This window comes from Chelmon rostratus, chromosome 10, assembly GCF_017976325.1.
Source record: "Chelmon rostratus isolate fCheRos1 chromosome 10, fCheRos1.pri, whole genome shotgun sequence".
NCBI lineage: Eukaryota > Metazoa > Chordata > Actinopteri > Chaetodontiformes > Chaetodontidae > Chelmon > Chelmon rostratus.
This window is the reverse complement of record NC_055667.1, coordinates 14,113,904-14,128,825: the sequence shown is the minus strand read 5'-3', so window position 1 is coordinate 14,128,825 and position 14,922 is coordinate 14,113,904. Positions and strand designations below refer to the sequence as shown.

Genomic DNA, 14,922 nt, shown 5'->3' with positions numbered 1-14,922 from the left:
GCCGCTGACTGACAGTGGATATCATCTCTGTAATTGCTCTGTATACTGGAGCCAGAGAGAGAGAGAAACTGTAGAGGAAAAGGGAGAGTTGAAGAAAGATAGGGAGGGACGGATTAGGATTTAAAAAGGGGGGATGCAAGTATGAGGGGGAGAACTGATGAGAGTAGCTGGTGGATCGAGCTACATCACCACATATCTCAATTTGGTATGGTTGGAGCCCCATGCAGAGAGCTGGGAATAGTCTATTTGAATATGTTTTTTTCAGGCTACACTCACAGTCCACGACACATATCAAAGCAGAAACAGTGGCAGTTTTTCGTGACAGACGCCCTGCATGTACGGAGCTGTTACACGAGTAAACTATGTCGCACAGGTTTTGTGTTTTCAAATGTTCGAGCATAAACAAAGCACACACAAGCTCGTCACGTACTGTTAGGACACGACACTGCACGTGACGCCTTTATGTGACAGTGTGTGTTTGCTCTTCTTCTTCTTGTCAGCTATGCACCACATCTCACCCCATGTCCTCCGCTCTGTCCCTGCCGCTGTATACAGAATGTTTTTGCCCCCCCCGTTTTTGTACTCATTCTATTCTCTCCAACTCTTTCACAGCTACTTCCTCATCCCCTGCACCACTGAGCACCTCCCCTCCACATCAACCCCCGCTTCTCTCTCTCCATCACCAGTGCTCTTTTCTTCCTCTGTTTCCCTTCTCTCTCTCTCTCTCTTCCTCTCTCTCTCTCTGCAGTAAATGGTAATTGAACAAACAGTGTGGTGGAGGAGAGCTGCAGAAAAGATGGTTATCCTAACTCCACATGCCATGCATCCAAAATTTGTCCCCCTCCCTCTGTCTCTCTCTCCTGCTCTGCTCTCCTCTGCTGTGCTGTGACAGTGTGACATGCATGCAGTCCCACAGCATCGCCAGCCTTGTGTATTAATATTGGAGGACAGCCCAATGGTACGATGAGTGTGTGTGTGTCTGCGTGTGTGAAACTGGGGTGTGCAGCGGCAGCACATTTCCAATCCTAAGGAGACCAGGTGACAATGAAAGATGTCAAGCAAGCACATAGAAGCACTCATATCCCAAATTTGAACAACACTGCAAAAGGGTAGTTCATGGCAGTCAGTGCTGCATGAACTGTCCAGATATAGCTGCTTTTTTCTCATCAGAGTTAATATCAAGTAAGTTTAGTATCAAACATCAGAATAAAATATGTGCAAGTGATCGGGCCTTCAGATCAGATACAAAAAGGCACAAAGCACATTATGTCACACAGTCTGTTTCAAATAGACTGGATAGATTTACTAATGACATAATTTATGAGCTAGGTTAATGCTTTCAGGTCTTCCTGTCACACAAAGCTGCTTAATCCATCGACTACAGGCTGCTGGAGAGATTTATTTGAATCAGAATGTGGTTTATGCAAATAAACAGTTTCACTATGGACTGTTCTCGCAGATGTTTTCAGCTATATTTCAGTGTGAAAATGTAGAATTATGTAATTTTGGGTTCTTTGACACACATACAAAGTAAAAATTACTGTGGCTTCTCTCTCTTCTCTCTTCTTCGGAGTTAAAAGTGTCTTTTCTTTCAGTGCCATCAAACATGCATCATAAAATTAAAATATACATTTCTAAGTTTAATTTAAGAAGTGCAGAAGCCAAGTGCTCAGTTCACATGCAGGAAAGCTGAGAAACCTTACAGTTTCAAGAACAAAGCGAGGAGAAAATGTACACCGAGCCATCATCCAGTCAGACATATTCATGATTTAAATCAATCAACAATCGCTGGACCATGAACACTTTATATCACAGCAGTGATGGTAAAAACCTGGTTATACAGACAATTCAAGACCGTTATAGAAACAAAATAATTTTGACTTTTAGTGTTTTTATCCTATGTCATGCTTCAGTTTTATTCATATATGCTGTTTATAGTTTCATGATATCTTGTTTGTGTGTTTTTTGTGAATACATAATAAGTGTGTCATGTGATATTTATTACAGGACAGAATAAAGCCAAACCAAACACCAGAAGTAAACATTTATGCATCACATCCCATCACTAATTTAGATTAAGTCTCAAACTGGAGGAATATCAAGTCCATATAAAGATCTGTCTCACAGAAGACAATGACCTTGCTCTGCACAGTGGTGTGTCACATCAGGAGGGTAGTCAGGCAGCAACACACTATTTCATGGGCACGCTGCCATTTCACATTAAACACTACTTTAGCGCAGGTCCATTAAATTCATGCAAACATCTTCAGGATAACCATCATGCAGCTCTCCTTTCTCTTTTTCCCACATTCATATTTACATCCACTATAATAATCATCTGTGATGATAACATTTAAAATCTACCCGCCATACACACAAAACCACATTCATACACACACACACACACACACACACACATAGTCCTCTCTACCCTGCAGGCACTCCCCCCTCCACTAACACACCATGAAATCTCTAACACTCACAGTACATTTGCATGACATTACTGCTGAAGTGCTCTAAAATTGGTGCCTGAATAGCAACTGCAAAGATGCATTGTTTGTATATGTTTGTACGTGTGATGGCAAAGCACAACCACTTACACTCATTTACATTGTGCTGATTGTCCAAAACATAATTTTACCAATGGCCTATAAAATGGAGCATATATGCGTGTGTGTGTGCGTGTGTGTGTGTGTGTGTGTGTGTGTGTGTGTGTGTGTGTGAAAATGAATTCTACATTTGAGTCGAGACCGTATGTCCGATTGTAATGATCTCCTGTGGGCTCCTGTGTGTTGCACTGGGATTAGCATGGTAATCATGGAGCATGTTGACACACACTGTTAGTCAGATTGATGTGTTTGTTTGAGTGGTGCAGGGCTGCACTGCTTTACACACTGACTGACTGCATTAGCCACTTGCTACTAATCTGAGACTTAATGGCTTTCCCCAACAATGTTGTTCCTGTGCACAATGTTTTATTCAAATGCTTGCTGGGCCCATTGGTAAAGTGTTGAGATCTATCACTGCTACTTTCCCTTACACAAACGCTCCGTCCAAATCAATGTAGCCGCGTCTGGAGAGGTAGTTTATCACCAACAATTATCCTCCAAGTAATACCCCTCTCCCGTCTGTCTCAGACCAAGCAAATGGGACAAGTCAGAGTTTCAGATTCAATGAATATTGATGCAGCCCCTGAGGCCAATGCTGACGTATGTATATGCGCGTGTATGCATGTTTGTGAATGTGTCCAAAGAAGAGGACAAAGAGGATAAGCTGGTAGACTGGTTTGTATCTGCAACAATGCAAATAGCCACAGGAAACAAGCAGAACCCTGTCATCATTTACATTTCACTCCCCCGGCTTTCGCCAAGTTGCTACTATTCTGAAAATACGAACTGTTGCTAAAATGTCAAGCACATATGAAAGCCTGCAATTACAGTTCTTTGAGGGATTCTCGATTTGACCTCAGCTTTACACAGATATGCCATCAGAGTTAAAGACATGTTCGTGCTTGGTTAAAATATATGTTTTTGGCCTCACTCTTGATGTGCTTATTTTGGATATGCGTGGCAAGGGAAGCCAAAAAAGCAACGGCTGTGACAGCAACTCTAAGCATCTTGCCTCAACAGCAGTGGTGCAGTATGCATATTCAGTTTGCATGCTTGTACATGTCACTGACGCTGTGGTGGGAAGCCTTGGTAATGCAGCCAGTGTGCTGGCTGCTGCTCCACTGCTGCTAAAAGGACAGACAGATGTGACGCTACAGTGGTGATGACAACAAACCATTATGTAGCCTTTCCTGTTTCTGCCTCTGCCCTGCGTGCTGCACACGTCCCACGCCCACCCCCCCCCCCTTTACTCTTCGTCCTGCCATCAGAGTCTCAGACTGCGGCAGTGCAGGGCAGTGAGACGGAAAATACAGTGATTGTTTCTGACGAAAATAGAGGGGCTCAGTGAGAGGGAGACGCTAAAGAAGGCAGGAGAAAAAAGAGAGGGAGCCAAGGGATGATGAGAGAATGGAGGGAGGGTGGAGAGAGGGACAGAGCATTAGGGCGGACCATTTTTAAGGTCACTGTGTGGCGACACATGCTCAGGAGACTTGTGGAGAGTAACAGCTCCACTGACAACTCCTGATTTTGTTTATATTTGTGAGCAGGCAAGAGCAAGGAAAGGAGGGAGGGCGAGAGAGAGCGAGAGAGAGAGAGCTTTTCTGTACCACAAAGACTCTCACCTTGTTCTGCACCATGCACACACAGCACCCCAGCTGTCATCCAGCCTCGCTCTCTTTCTCCATCAGGGCCGGTGGGGACATGCATCATTCATGAGCAGGGACTTATTTGGCTGCGTCATCTCCTCACATAACTGTCAATAACTTTTTCTGGCTCTGGATTCACCTTTACTCAGGCAGCGGGGTGCACCGGATGCACAGCAAATGTTCAATGATAAATAGCATTTTTCTCCAAGACTGAGCAAACCGCAGGAAACTGTTTTAACACTGAGTGATTGGTGACAGATTTCTTTCCAACAGGACTATCTTAGACTAGATTGAGCTTTAATCCACTAGGAGTCATGGCACTAAAATAACTGATACTGTGCTGAAGAGAATATATGTATAAATCTGTGCTTGTCAAAAATGTAAAATTTATTATTAAAACATAGCCTTTTAGAGAAGAACATTTTCATATTCATCGCAGTTGTTGCACAGGAGAGAGAGAGAGCAACCACATGTAGCAAGTGTAATATGAAAGGGTAATTATCTAAGAACTGCCGTGTCCTGCCCCCAGCACCCTTTTTGCCCAGCCTGTCCTCTTCCCTGAGTGCCTGTGTCGCAGCCTGCTGTGAGGCTGCCTGCTGTGAAGGTCACCCTCCCTGCAGCTATGGATTACACAGGCGCGCACAGTCAGGCAGAATACGATATTGCCCTTGAGGGGAGGTCTGAGGCTTGGGCTGGCAGAGACGAGCCCTCTGGAACTTCTGGACCCCACTGGGACCAGCCGGTATGATAACGTAGCTACCTCTAGACGAGTGCCGCTGAAAGGTAGAGGGTACTAGGGTAGAAAGGAGTAAAATAGACAGAAACTGGACACAAAAAGATGTAAAAGTCATTGGATTCAAGTTTATGATTCGTCTGTCTATCTATCTGGTGCGTGGCTGCTGTATGCTCACCAGCAAAGTGTGTGAAATGCAACCCTCGGGTATCAGAACAGCACTGATGGGCCAACAACAGCCCTAGATGAGTCAATACACTCCCAGCAGGCACAAGAGGGAATTGAATAGTAGTCTTCATCAGGTGATCTCAAAGAACCTTCAAAAGAGCATTCATCGCTATGTTTTCTAGGCTGAATTCAAAGGGAGGGGATGGCACCTTTTATCCTGCAAAAAATGGTGCAATGAGGGTCAGTTTTCCTTTGAGTGGGACATTGAGCCATTTCACAATGGCTCTCTCTGGAGTCATGCCACTGTTTAGAGGTCGGAAGAGACAAAAAAAAAATATGGGCGCACACACACGCGCGCACACACGGATACACTTGGCAGACCGTGTTGTCCTTTGCTGGCTCGGCTCTCCCTACTGTGACCTTAATTTGTTCTGTCTTGAGTATGAGTGCCCACTGGGCAGCTGATGCACCTCAAGGGTACAAACTGACAGGATGCGTGAGCATTGTGTACATGTGGGCTTGAGCATATGTGGGAGAAAGAAAGAGATAGAGTGAGATACAAAGGGTAAAGACTGAGAGAAACAAAGAGCATGGCACGCATGGGTGTGCTTGCCCCTACGTCTGTGTTTTTGCGAGTGCGCAATTATCAGGTGAGCCGTGGCCATGTTCACAGGTTTAAGTAGAGGAGACAGGAAGAGGAGACGCTGAAAGGCTGAAAGCACTGGACACAGGGCCACCAATAAAAGCAAAAGAACACAAGCTGTCTCCCTGCCGGCTAATCCGCTAATGAAGATTTGTGGCGGCGGCTAGCTGGTGATTATTGGCCCAGCACAGAGACAAAAACCATCTTCGGTGCTACTGTAAATACAATCTCTCACATTTACACAAGTCATCACAGGCACAAATGGGAAAAATTTTGGATGGATGCAGAAACGCTGCTGCTGCAATGTGTGCTGGCCACTGCTGTGGCACTGCTGCCACTCTGTCAAACCCCTGATGCTAAATTAATAAGCATTACAAGCCCAAACATTAACAAACATTATTCAGATGTGAGGAATGCCATGTGAAGTCGCTTATGTTTATGCTGTTATTCCTGTCTCATCGGGCCAATTGCAATGATCCAGACTATGCTAATTTTATGGAAATGCTTGTTTCTATCCTTCCTCCCTGCCTCCCCTTTGTAACATCTCATCAGTGCTCTTTTGAACCACAATAACAGCCACTGTCTGAGTTTCAGTGTTCGCTGAGAGCTGTGTCGAACATATAAGCGGGAAATCAGCCATCCGTGTATCCCATAATAGAGACTGCGACTACATTAGGAGAAACTGACAGTGCAGAGATTCCGTCCAGGCTTCAGTCTCTACACGTACCGCTAAGATCTGTGCTTGGATCTTCAGTTTTCTTCCACTAAATGTGCGCAGGAACTGACCCAAGAGGAACCCGAGAGCACACACAGACGAACGCCAGCAACGAGATAAACAAACATAGTATCACACTGTAAATGAATGACCTCAGACACCACATTACCTGTGTGTCCCTTACAGCCTTCTAATCCACACCTCTGGCACCTCACCCTCTTGATCCTCCCTTTCTCCTCCCCTGCTCCCCCCAGGCAGGGGCAGGGAGCTATGGTGCAGGTCCTGGCAGAGCCCTCTCTTGTTCTCTCTCTCTGTCTCTCTGTCTCTCTCTCTCTCTCTCTCTCTCTCCCTATAGAGGTAGGGCAGCTTGTTCAGGGAAGAACTTGTGCGAAGACAGGTGTGCATACCAGACGCCAGCACTAAGCCCTGTGCCACACAGATCCCATAACTACCTGCTAGTGAGGTTTCCCCAGTTTGCTTCCAGCACCTTTTCCAAAGAGCCCTTCTGCTGGAGCTACAGTAGGTACAGAGGGCAGGTCAGAGCTCGACCCAATGCCATCTTTTTACCACCAGGCCTTTCCGCATCCCATCAGCCAGTATGCACCCCACTGAAACACACTGGAACAGACTTAGTTGGCAGGGAGAAGGCGTTTGGGGTGGAGATTTAGGCTATTTTGAGCTGTTCATGTAACATTAAGGATTAAAAGCTCGCTCAAGGCTTCTTGGAAGCAAAAGCTAGTACTATTCATTTAGTCTGTGTGCTTGGCTAACCCTGTGGTCGTAAAGTGAGAGCTGTTTGGATGGATGAGGTCGCAGAGTGAGGAGACGTCCTTGTGGCAGGAAGTAAAGTTCATGCAAGGCTGTAGAATGACATTCCCAACAGTGTGTCAGATATACTGCTCAGGTTTCCTCTTTGCATGGGTCAGATGAAGCCGAGAGACAGCAGCTCAATGCCTGTTACGGGAAGGAAGCATCTGTTTCTCCCCGTGGGCCAGCTTTAACCAAAAAATTGTCACCCTACCCCAAATCCCATCTTTCTCATCCTGGTGCTCGCTCATTTCCTCTCCGCTTTTATCCCTTCAATGCTCCCTTAAGTCTATCTCGATCCTCCTACACTATTCGTTAAATCCCGCTCTCCCATTCTTTGGTTGCTTCATCAACTTCTTCCTCCTCCTCTTCCTCCCCTTTAGCTTCCTTCTCTCTAGCCATGCCCCTGTGAATTGACCTTGCTGCATCTCAAGGAGAATTGATTTCTCTTTTGGTCTTTGTGTGAAACCCTATCTCAACAGCACTCAGAGGAATTTCCTCTTCCCCCCAGAGCTGGATGGAGCTAATTCTCTTTCATGAGGACACTTTTCACTCCATTTCACTCCCCCCCCCCCCCCTCATCTTCTACCCCTCTTCTCCTCTGAGCACACAGAAATAGAGCAGGCATGATTAATGCAACATCTATCGCCGCCAAACGTTAGCTTTGCTCAACCTTTTTATGCTTGGCTGCTGTTTGGGAAATTGTTATTCATGCACCTTCCAACGCCGTTACTGAATGATCCTATCAGTAGATCAATAACACAGTTTGACTTTTTACATTTGATGAGCAGGTTTTGTACAAAGAAAGCACACAGGCTGGATGAGACGCTGTTCGAACATGCACCTCTTCTATTTTCATAAATCTGGCCTGTAATGTCGTGTAGCATTCTGCTATTTCAAGCACTGCAGCAGCAGATTGTTTTGTTTCAATACAAAAAAGTTAAATACAACTGGTGAAAAACCACAAAGTGGCCACACATGGGTGCTTTGCAGGCATATCTTTAAACATGTATAATACTAAACCTGATCATGTCAGTACACATTGTTGGTCTCTGGTCCATAATTGAGACAGAGAGGGTTAACCCTATCCCTCTTTACACATGGCTTTGGGTATTATATTACATGCAGGGCAATGTTTCTTTTTTTATGTTTCTCAAGAACCACTAACCCAAACTGCTTCACATTCAATACTGTACTTCCTTGGGTCCTGAGCAACACGCCCACCAAATGTGAAGTCAATCAGATGTCAAGAAAATTGAAGGAGAGACAAACAGACAGAGATTCCCTCCATTTCAGTTAGATTTCTGTACCGATGCTAGCTAATTAGCAATGCATGACAAGTCAATTGCAACGTGAGTATAAAATCAAACCGTTACGTCACTGCAGTGTCCAAATTGTGCACACTTAAATGCAATGAAGTTAGACTATTCATCAGGCCATATGTTTGACACAAAGTAAGCCAAAAGAGTTGTTTGTGCAAGTGCACATGGTAAATATAGTAAACTTTGGTTCTTAAGATCCAGCATGTCATAGTACAAGTGCATTAATCAAATCAAAGGGTAATTGACTAGATATCAGTAAGATATATGAGAAGCGGTAAGTCTTGCGAAGACATTAGGAAAGTAAACGACAATAAATGTTCAACATGATAAAGCCAACAGTGCCTCTTTGCAAACACTAGAGAGCTGCAGTGTGAAGAATCATCTGTGCCTCTTTCCACTTTGTGATCAGAGTGACTGTTGAAGCATACAGAACATTTTCCAGGCTTCAACTCCCAGGTGTCTTGTAGCCCCAGGATTCCCAGTAAGTAGTCAGCCAGGCTGCCTTGGTGAATGCACTAATGTGACACCATAATCACGCGCAGGTGCATTTTTGTGCTTCACAGAGCAACAGCACCGGGCTGCTGGTGGTGGCAGGTGCCAGCGCTGGTGTGTGTCGCTGTAAACTGTACGTTTTATTCAAGGGTACGCAAGCGCTGTAAAGCTGCATCGTGTTTGCATTCTGTGTGTTTTGAGTAAAAAAGGAGACCTCATCACTTTAATTCACAAAATGAAACCATGCGTGCTTGTGCGCCGTTCTGGCCTTTACCTTTACTGAATGGTCTTTGAAGGAGGGCACTGCAGTGGGGCCAGGGAAGCAGTGTGGAGTCAGGAGGAAAAGACACCTCCACCTCCCTCTGCTCTGCAGTGCTACACACAGATGGGCCACACGCACGCGCACACACACACAGGTGCACTCACAGACACAATGGGTTGCCTTCCCACCAGTCCGATAACAGGCCTATTCATTAAAGTCTCTTACAGACAGTATTGACAACCTGCTGACACACAGTCACTCCAGCATAAACAAATGGAGCAATAGAGGAGAGCAAGGAAGGGATGGGAAGAAGGGAAGGGACCCGTTATAATGGCTTTTTGACTGAGGAGTCCTATCCGCAAACCAGGAGAGAGCCAGTCTTAGAGAAAGAAGAGAGAAGAGAAGAGAGATTAATCTCGCATCCTAGGTCACTCCTGAGAAATGTGGCCTATTCTAATTATGATTATGAGAATAAGTCTTCTCATTGAGGGCCTTGCCACATAGAGAAGCTATTGAAAGGTGATATGGTCAAGTGCAGTGGACTCTCTCATCACACAGCACTATGTCACAGCCATCCCCCCACTCCCAGACAAAATATTCCCACTGAAAGGAAAGGAGATATTCTGCAAAGCAACATGGTGAAATTTTAAGCCAATGGCCCATTTGCTTGAAAACGGCAAAGAGTGCACACTGATTTTTTTATTGCAAACAAACTTTGTGCATTATTATTATTGTCATTGTTATCATTTTAACTAAAATAACAGATCAGCCAATGCAGCCGTCAGTTAGCGGAGTGATTTAGCGAGATTTATTATTTGCAGGTGCTAATCACTTTGGAAAGTTTATATCTCAGTGTTGCCAAAGCATTAAGAATTAGCCATGCATAGTTTGTTCAGCATGTTTCACTGCAGAATTCTCAAGTTTCAGCTGCACTAAAGCGTTCCAGTTATATCTTGGATATGCAAAGAAGCCTAAAGGAACAAACTGTGCCATGCATACTAAATATCTGGCTCATTAAGGAGTTATAATTACTGTGTCACTTTGACATAAACAAAGAGAGCAGAGCAGTCATGGAGAAAATGGGGGTTAAAAAACTGCTGATGTGCTCAAAGACATATTTCTCCGGTTTCTCTTTGAGCTGACCTCTGGAACCAGGTGAGTGTGCGCAGGCTGTTAGCGGAAGGGGGGAATGGAATGAGCAATAGCTATGCGGACAGGTCAACAGAGAGACAGATTTTAGGAAGACGGATGAGGCCGGAGTGGGCACACAAACACAAAGACAAAGAGACAGATAGACTTCACAGCCCTGAGCTCAGGAGGTCAGCTCTGACTCAAACAGTCGAGACAGATGCGACGTAAAACAACAACCGAACATGAACCGATCGTGACTGAGGCTGCTCTAAAAACCTTGAGCTGAAGCTAACAAAGTGGATTGTCCCAGGAATGCTTGTCAGACTGTCTTCATGCAACATTTTGGGTGACAGCAAGAGGACGTGATAGACATTTCTTATCTAAAAGCGGTTTCCATACCAGGAGCTCCCTCCAGGCATCAGCGAGCTGAAAGCGTGGGAGGTTTTTTTAGACAACATGGCGGCTGATCACAATGACACCACAGTCAATCGAGAGGCTCTACGTCAACAGGAGCCTGGTGATCATGTTCTCTATTAGCCTGCCATTGTTCTCTCGCTGCTTCTACTCTGTTCTCTGCCAAGATAGTGCAGACGCACTTTAACACGCAAACACAGACAGCATCAGCAGCAGCCCCATACCCCTAACTTGATGCAGAGCCCATGTCAGGCAGAGAGCTAAGCTGGCTTTGTGTGGCGCTCACTGTACAGCACAACCGCAAGTCCATTGCCATTATCAGCATCAGGACTGTCATCACTATCACAGCAGCCAAAGACCTCTGGCAGGGCCCCGGATTGCCTATGACGATAGTTATCATGGACTTGTGAATACGTCAAGGACAGAGCAGCAGTGAGAAAGGTGGTTTCCTCAAGGTCATACAAAACAAAGGATAGGAATAGACTCATAGCCATACAGACACAGCTGGTGATATATGCGGTTTAAACAGGCATGCACACGCCACACACACATCACACACATTTTTTTTAATTGAATTTTTAAAAAAATGATACATTTTGCCCTTCATCAGAGATATGTTATCACAACCTTGCAGATTTATATCAGTGAGCTGAATCAGGAAATTTGCTGATTGGAGGTCCAGATCAGCCAGCATCAGAATTGTAAAGGTCATTACAATGACATTACCCTTTTCAGAGGAGGAAAGCCAGAAATGTCAAATCGCTCAGCAGCCACATCATCACACAAATGGTGCAGAATGTTAGGCAGTGGAAAATCTCCATGTTCGGACAGAAATAATGGAAGATACCTATCTGTGTGACAATTTAATTGGGAGAAGTCCAGGTCAGCTTTTTTGGCAGGTGTGAAGGGAGAATATTTTACATACCATTAGAAGATGAAAAACACACAGATTTGGGAGATACGCCATTCATTGCTGCTGTAACACGCTGCTGCACGTGCAGCGAACAGCTATTGACAGGACTCAGTGATCCTGCAAATGCAAAATTCATGGTACTGCACAACAGAAGTCACATTCCATGTTTTATTACCCCTACCACACCTGCAGTGCTAAACAGTTCACAGTAATAAGCACCCTAAGCTCAAACCATTGCTCTGATGAGCAAGTTTACCTGTTTGTTACAGGGAGACATCTGCGGTCGAGGCTGCTGTTGACATATCCTGGCCAAATATCATTTACGGGAGCTGCTGCCACCTGCAACCTGATCAAGACAGTGCTTGTTTAAGTGTTAAATGAGGCTCAAGTCAGGTAATTGTTCACTTTTGACCAGCGGCAGAAACTGGAAATGTCGTCCATGTAAAAACAGACACTAAATGGCGCAAATCTCCATGTAAAACAAACCAGAAAAAAAACTTGAGAGAGAGAGTGAGAAAGTTTAGCAGACAGCCATTTAATTAACAGTAATGCTCACAGACATGAACTTTACTGACTTGCTTGGATCCTTAAACTCACAGGAACACGTACTCTTCAACGTGCACGCTTCAGACTTGCACACCTCAGACTACATGACTCCCTATAATCATTAGAGATGTCTGCCTGAAAAACATGCCTGCCGGGAGAGCAGAGGAGCAGAGCTGCGCCTGAATCAGCCCAGGCATGCGTTAAAACAAAGTGGCCTCTCCGGCAGAGAACATAGCAACACACTCACACACACACACACACACACACAAAACAAATGCGCACACAATGACCTCACACAGTCTCACAGACGCGACCGTACACAAATTAGAAGACTCTAGAACACTTTCACAAGCTTACATGCACTGCAATGCTTGTTAAACACACACGCATGTTCCTCCCACGCACACAGCAGCACATGAGCAGGATCAGTCATATCGCTGGACTTACAGTGACAAGCTCCCATCCTCTGCATGAGCGTACGAGTTGACTATGTGGAGCACGGAGACCACACAGAATCCCCTCTCTCAGACATGGCCACTATGAGACCAGAATACTAAAACAGGAAGCACTGGCTGACTCAGAGACAACCCTGTATAACATCTAAAAGCTGTACTGTACTGCAAACTAAGATTGAACCTTTTACGTTTTTCTTTTAAAAACAAAAACGCCATGTGTGATGCACCATGTGCTCATCGCCGGTTAACAAGGTTATAAAGGTTAGGAAGAAATCAGGTGGTGGTAGAACACATCGCGTAATAACATATATAGACTTTGGGATATATAGAACATGGAGAGAGAGAATTTTGGATTGACAGTTTGTATAAATTTGCATGTCATCAGTTATCAGTAGGTCGATATGAAACCGTCTTTGTCACTTCACCTCTTCTGGCAGGACATGAGAATGGTGGAGTCTGGTCATGTGACCAAACAGCCCATAATGATATAGTCCAGCTCCAAACACTTTGACCTTCCTTGTCATCACTCACACCTGCCATATTAATGGCACGCTATTATCGTAATTACAAGCACTAAGCATGATTTAAAGGTTCGTCCCGGAGCTCAGTATTGACAGATGTCTGTGTGGAATGGAAACCAAGCCGAGCGCGCTATTAATGAAGAGCTGCTGGTGGCCAAGTTTAAGTAGGGATTAATGATCCAACAACATGACTGACCTCTCCAAAATCCCATGCACCGAAAAAAGCGTCAACTCACCCAAAATCATGCTGTGCGTTGCCTTTGCTGTCCCTGGCTTGACAAGTGCTCCCTCACTGCCCCCGTCTCTCCTGCTTTTGCCAGGGGACAATGGCTCCAAAATCTCTTTTCAGAGTTCCTCTCCACTCTCCAGAAAGAGGCAACTCAAAGAGGCAGCGCTAGATGTGAGGAGAGACTGCTGCTGCTGCTACACATGCCGTCTCATGCGCCTGCCCTCTCCAGGTGAAAAGCTGAGTATGTGTGTGTGTGTGTGTGAGAGAGAGAGAGGGAGAGAGAGAGTGTGGGTGTGAGTGGAGGAGGGGGTCCAGTGTTTCTGCAGTTGTGGCTCAGGTAAGCCTGAGGACAGTATGGAGGGGGGTTAGCAGCAGAGAGGAGAGCGAGAGAGAGAGAAGAGGGGAGTCAGAGAGAGGAGGGGGAGCCTAAAGTGTGACAGCCAATCACAGCAGGAGGCTACAGAGCCAAGATCTTCTTCTCCACAGCAGCCAGGAGGAATTGCAGTGGTCTCCAACAAACAGCTGACAGGCAGTTTCCTCTGAACTGTGTCATTTCACGGGGAGCTTCAGAGGGAAGGTCCTCCATGCACTGTGAAGTCACTGTCTGCTCTGGTCTCTCTCTGCAAAACACACACTCCCGTTCCCACTCCGGCTTCCTCTCCCTCTGCCTGCTTCTTGTTTTTGGGGTTGGGTATAACCTAAAGGCACCTTACATGCCTCTGCTCTGATTGGTGGCAGCCTCGACCAATGGGAACCACGGCAGACGCCTGTCATCATGCAGAGTGGAAGTCATGAAGGAGAGACAGAGCTTGACTGAAAATGCCGTCTCCCCCCTCAACTACTGTTCTCCCATTCGTTTCCCATATTCTTCTCATCCATCTCCTGCTTATGCAGAGCTTGATTGTCAGATCTCTTTATTGTGTTTCTTGTTTATTACCCCCCTCCCCCGTCCTTTGACTCCATGTGTATGTGGACTTGTTAAAAGATTAACCTTTTGTCCGTGTGGCTCTGTCCTTCTCCCTTTTCCTCTGTCCATCTCTTAACCTGCCCAGGCAAGGTTACGCATTTTATCAACCTCTGTGGTTTCGTCAAAGGGATGGAATTTAGGCTGGGAGTAGGGGGGTGGCAAGCGAAAAGGGAAAGATGAAATAGAAAGCGACAGAGCAGAGGAAGCAGAAGAAGGAGGGGCAGAGATTAAACTAAACACAAACTGACAGAGGGATGAAGAGATGTGGAGAGACAAGAAGAGAGACGACCAGGAGGATGGAGCACGGCGACGAAGACAGACAGTCGGATGCAGGAGAAGGGCTGTGAGA

The 14,922-nt window shown here is 45.6% G+C and overlaps 1 protein-coding gene across 1 annotated transcript in view; it reads right to left on the bottom strand.

Annotated features, from left to right (window-relative positions):
* znf385a (zinc finger protein 385A) overlaps positions 1 to 13,936 on the bottom strand; it is a 55,177-nt gene extending 41,241 nt beyond the window's left edge. Inside the window, exon 1 of the mRNA XM_041945662.1 lies at positions 13,614 to 13,936. Within this exon, the coding sequence (XP_041801596.1) occupies positions 13,614 to 13,623 (10 nt within the window). The 5' untranslated portion in view covers positions 13,624 to 13,936. The remainder of the gene's footprint in view (positions 1 to 13,613) is intronic.
* Positions 13,937 to 14,922: the final 986 nt, after the last annotated feature.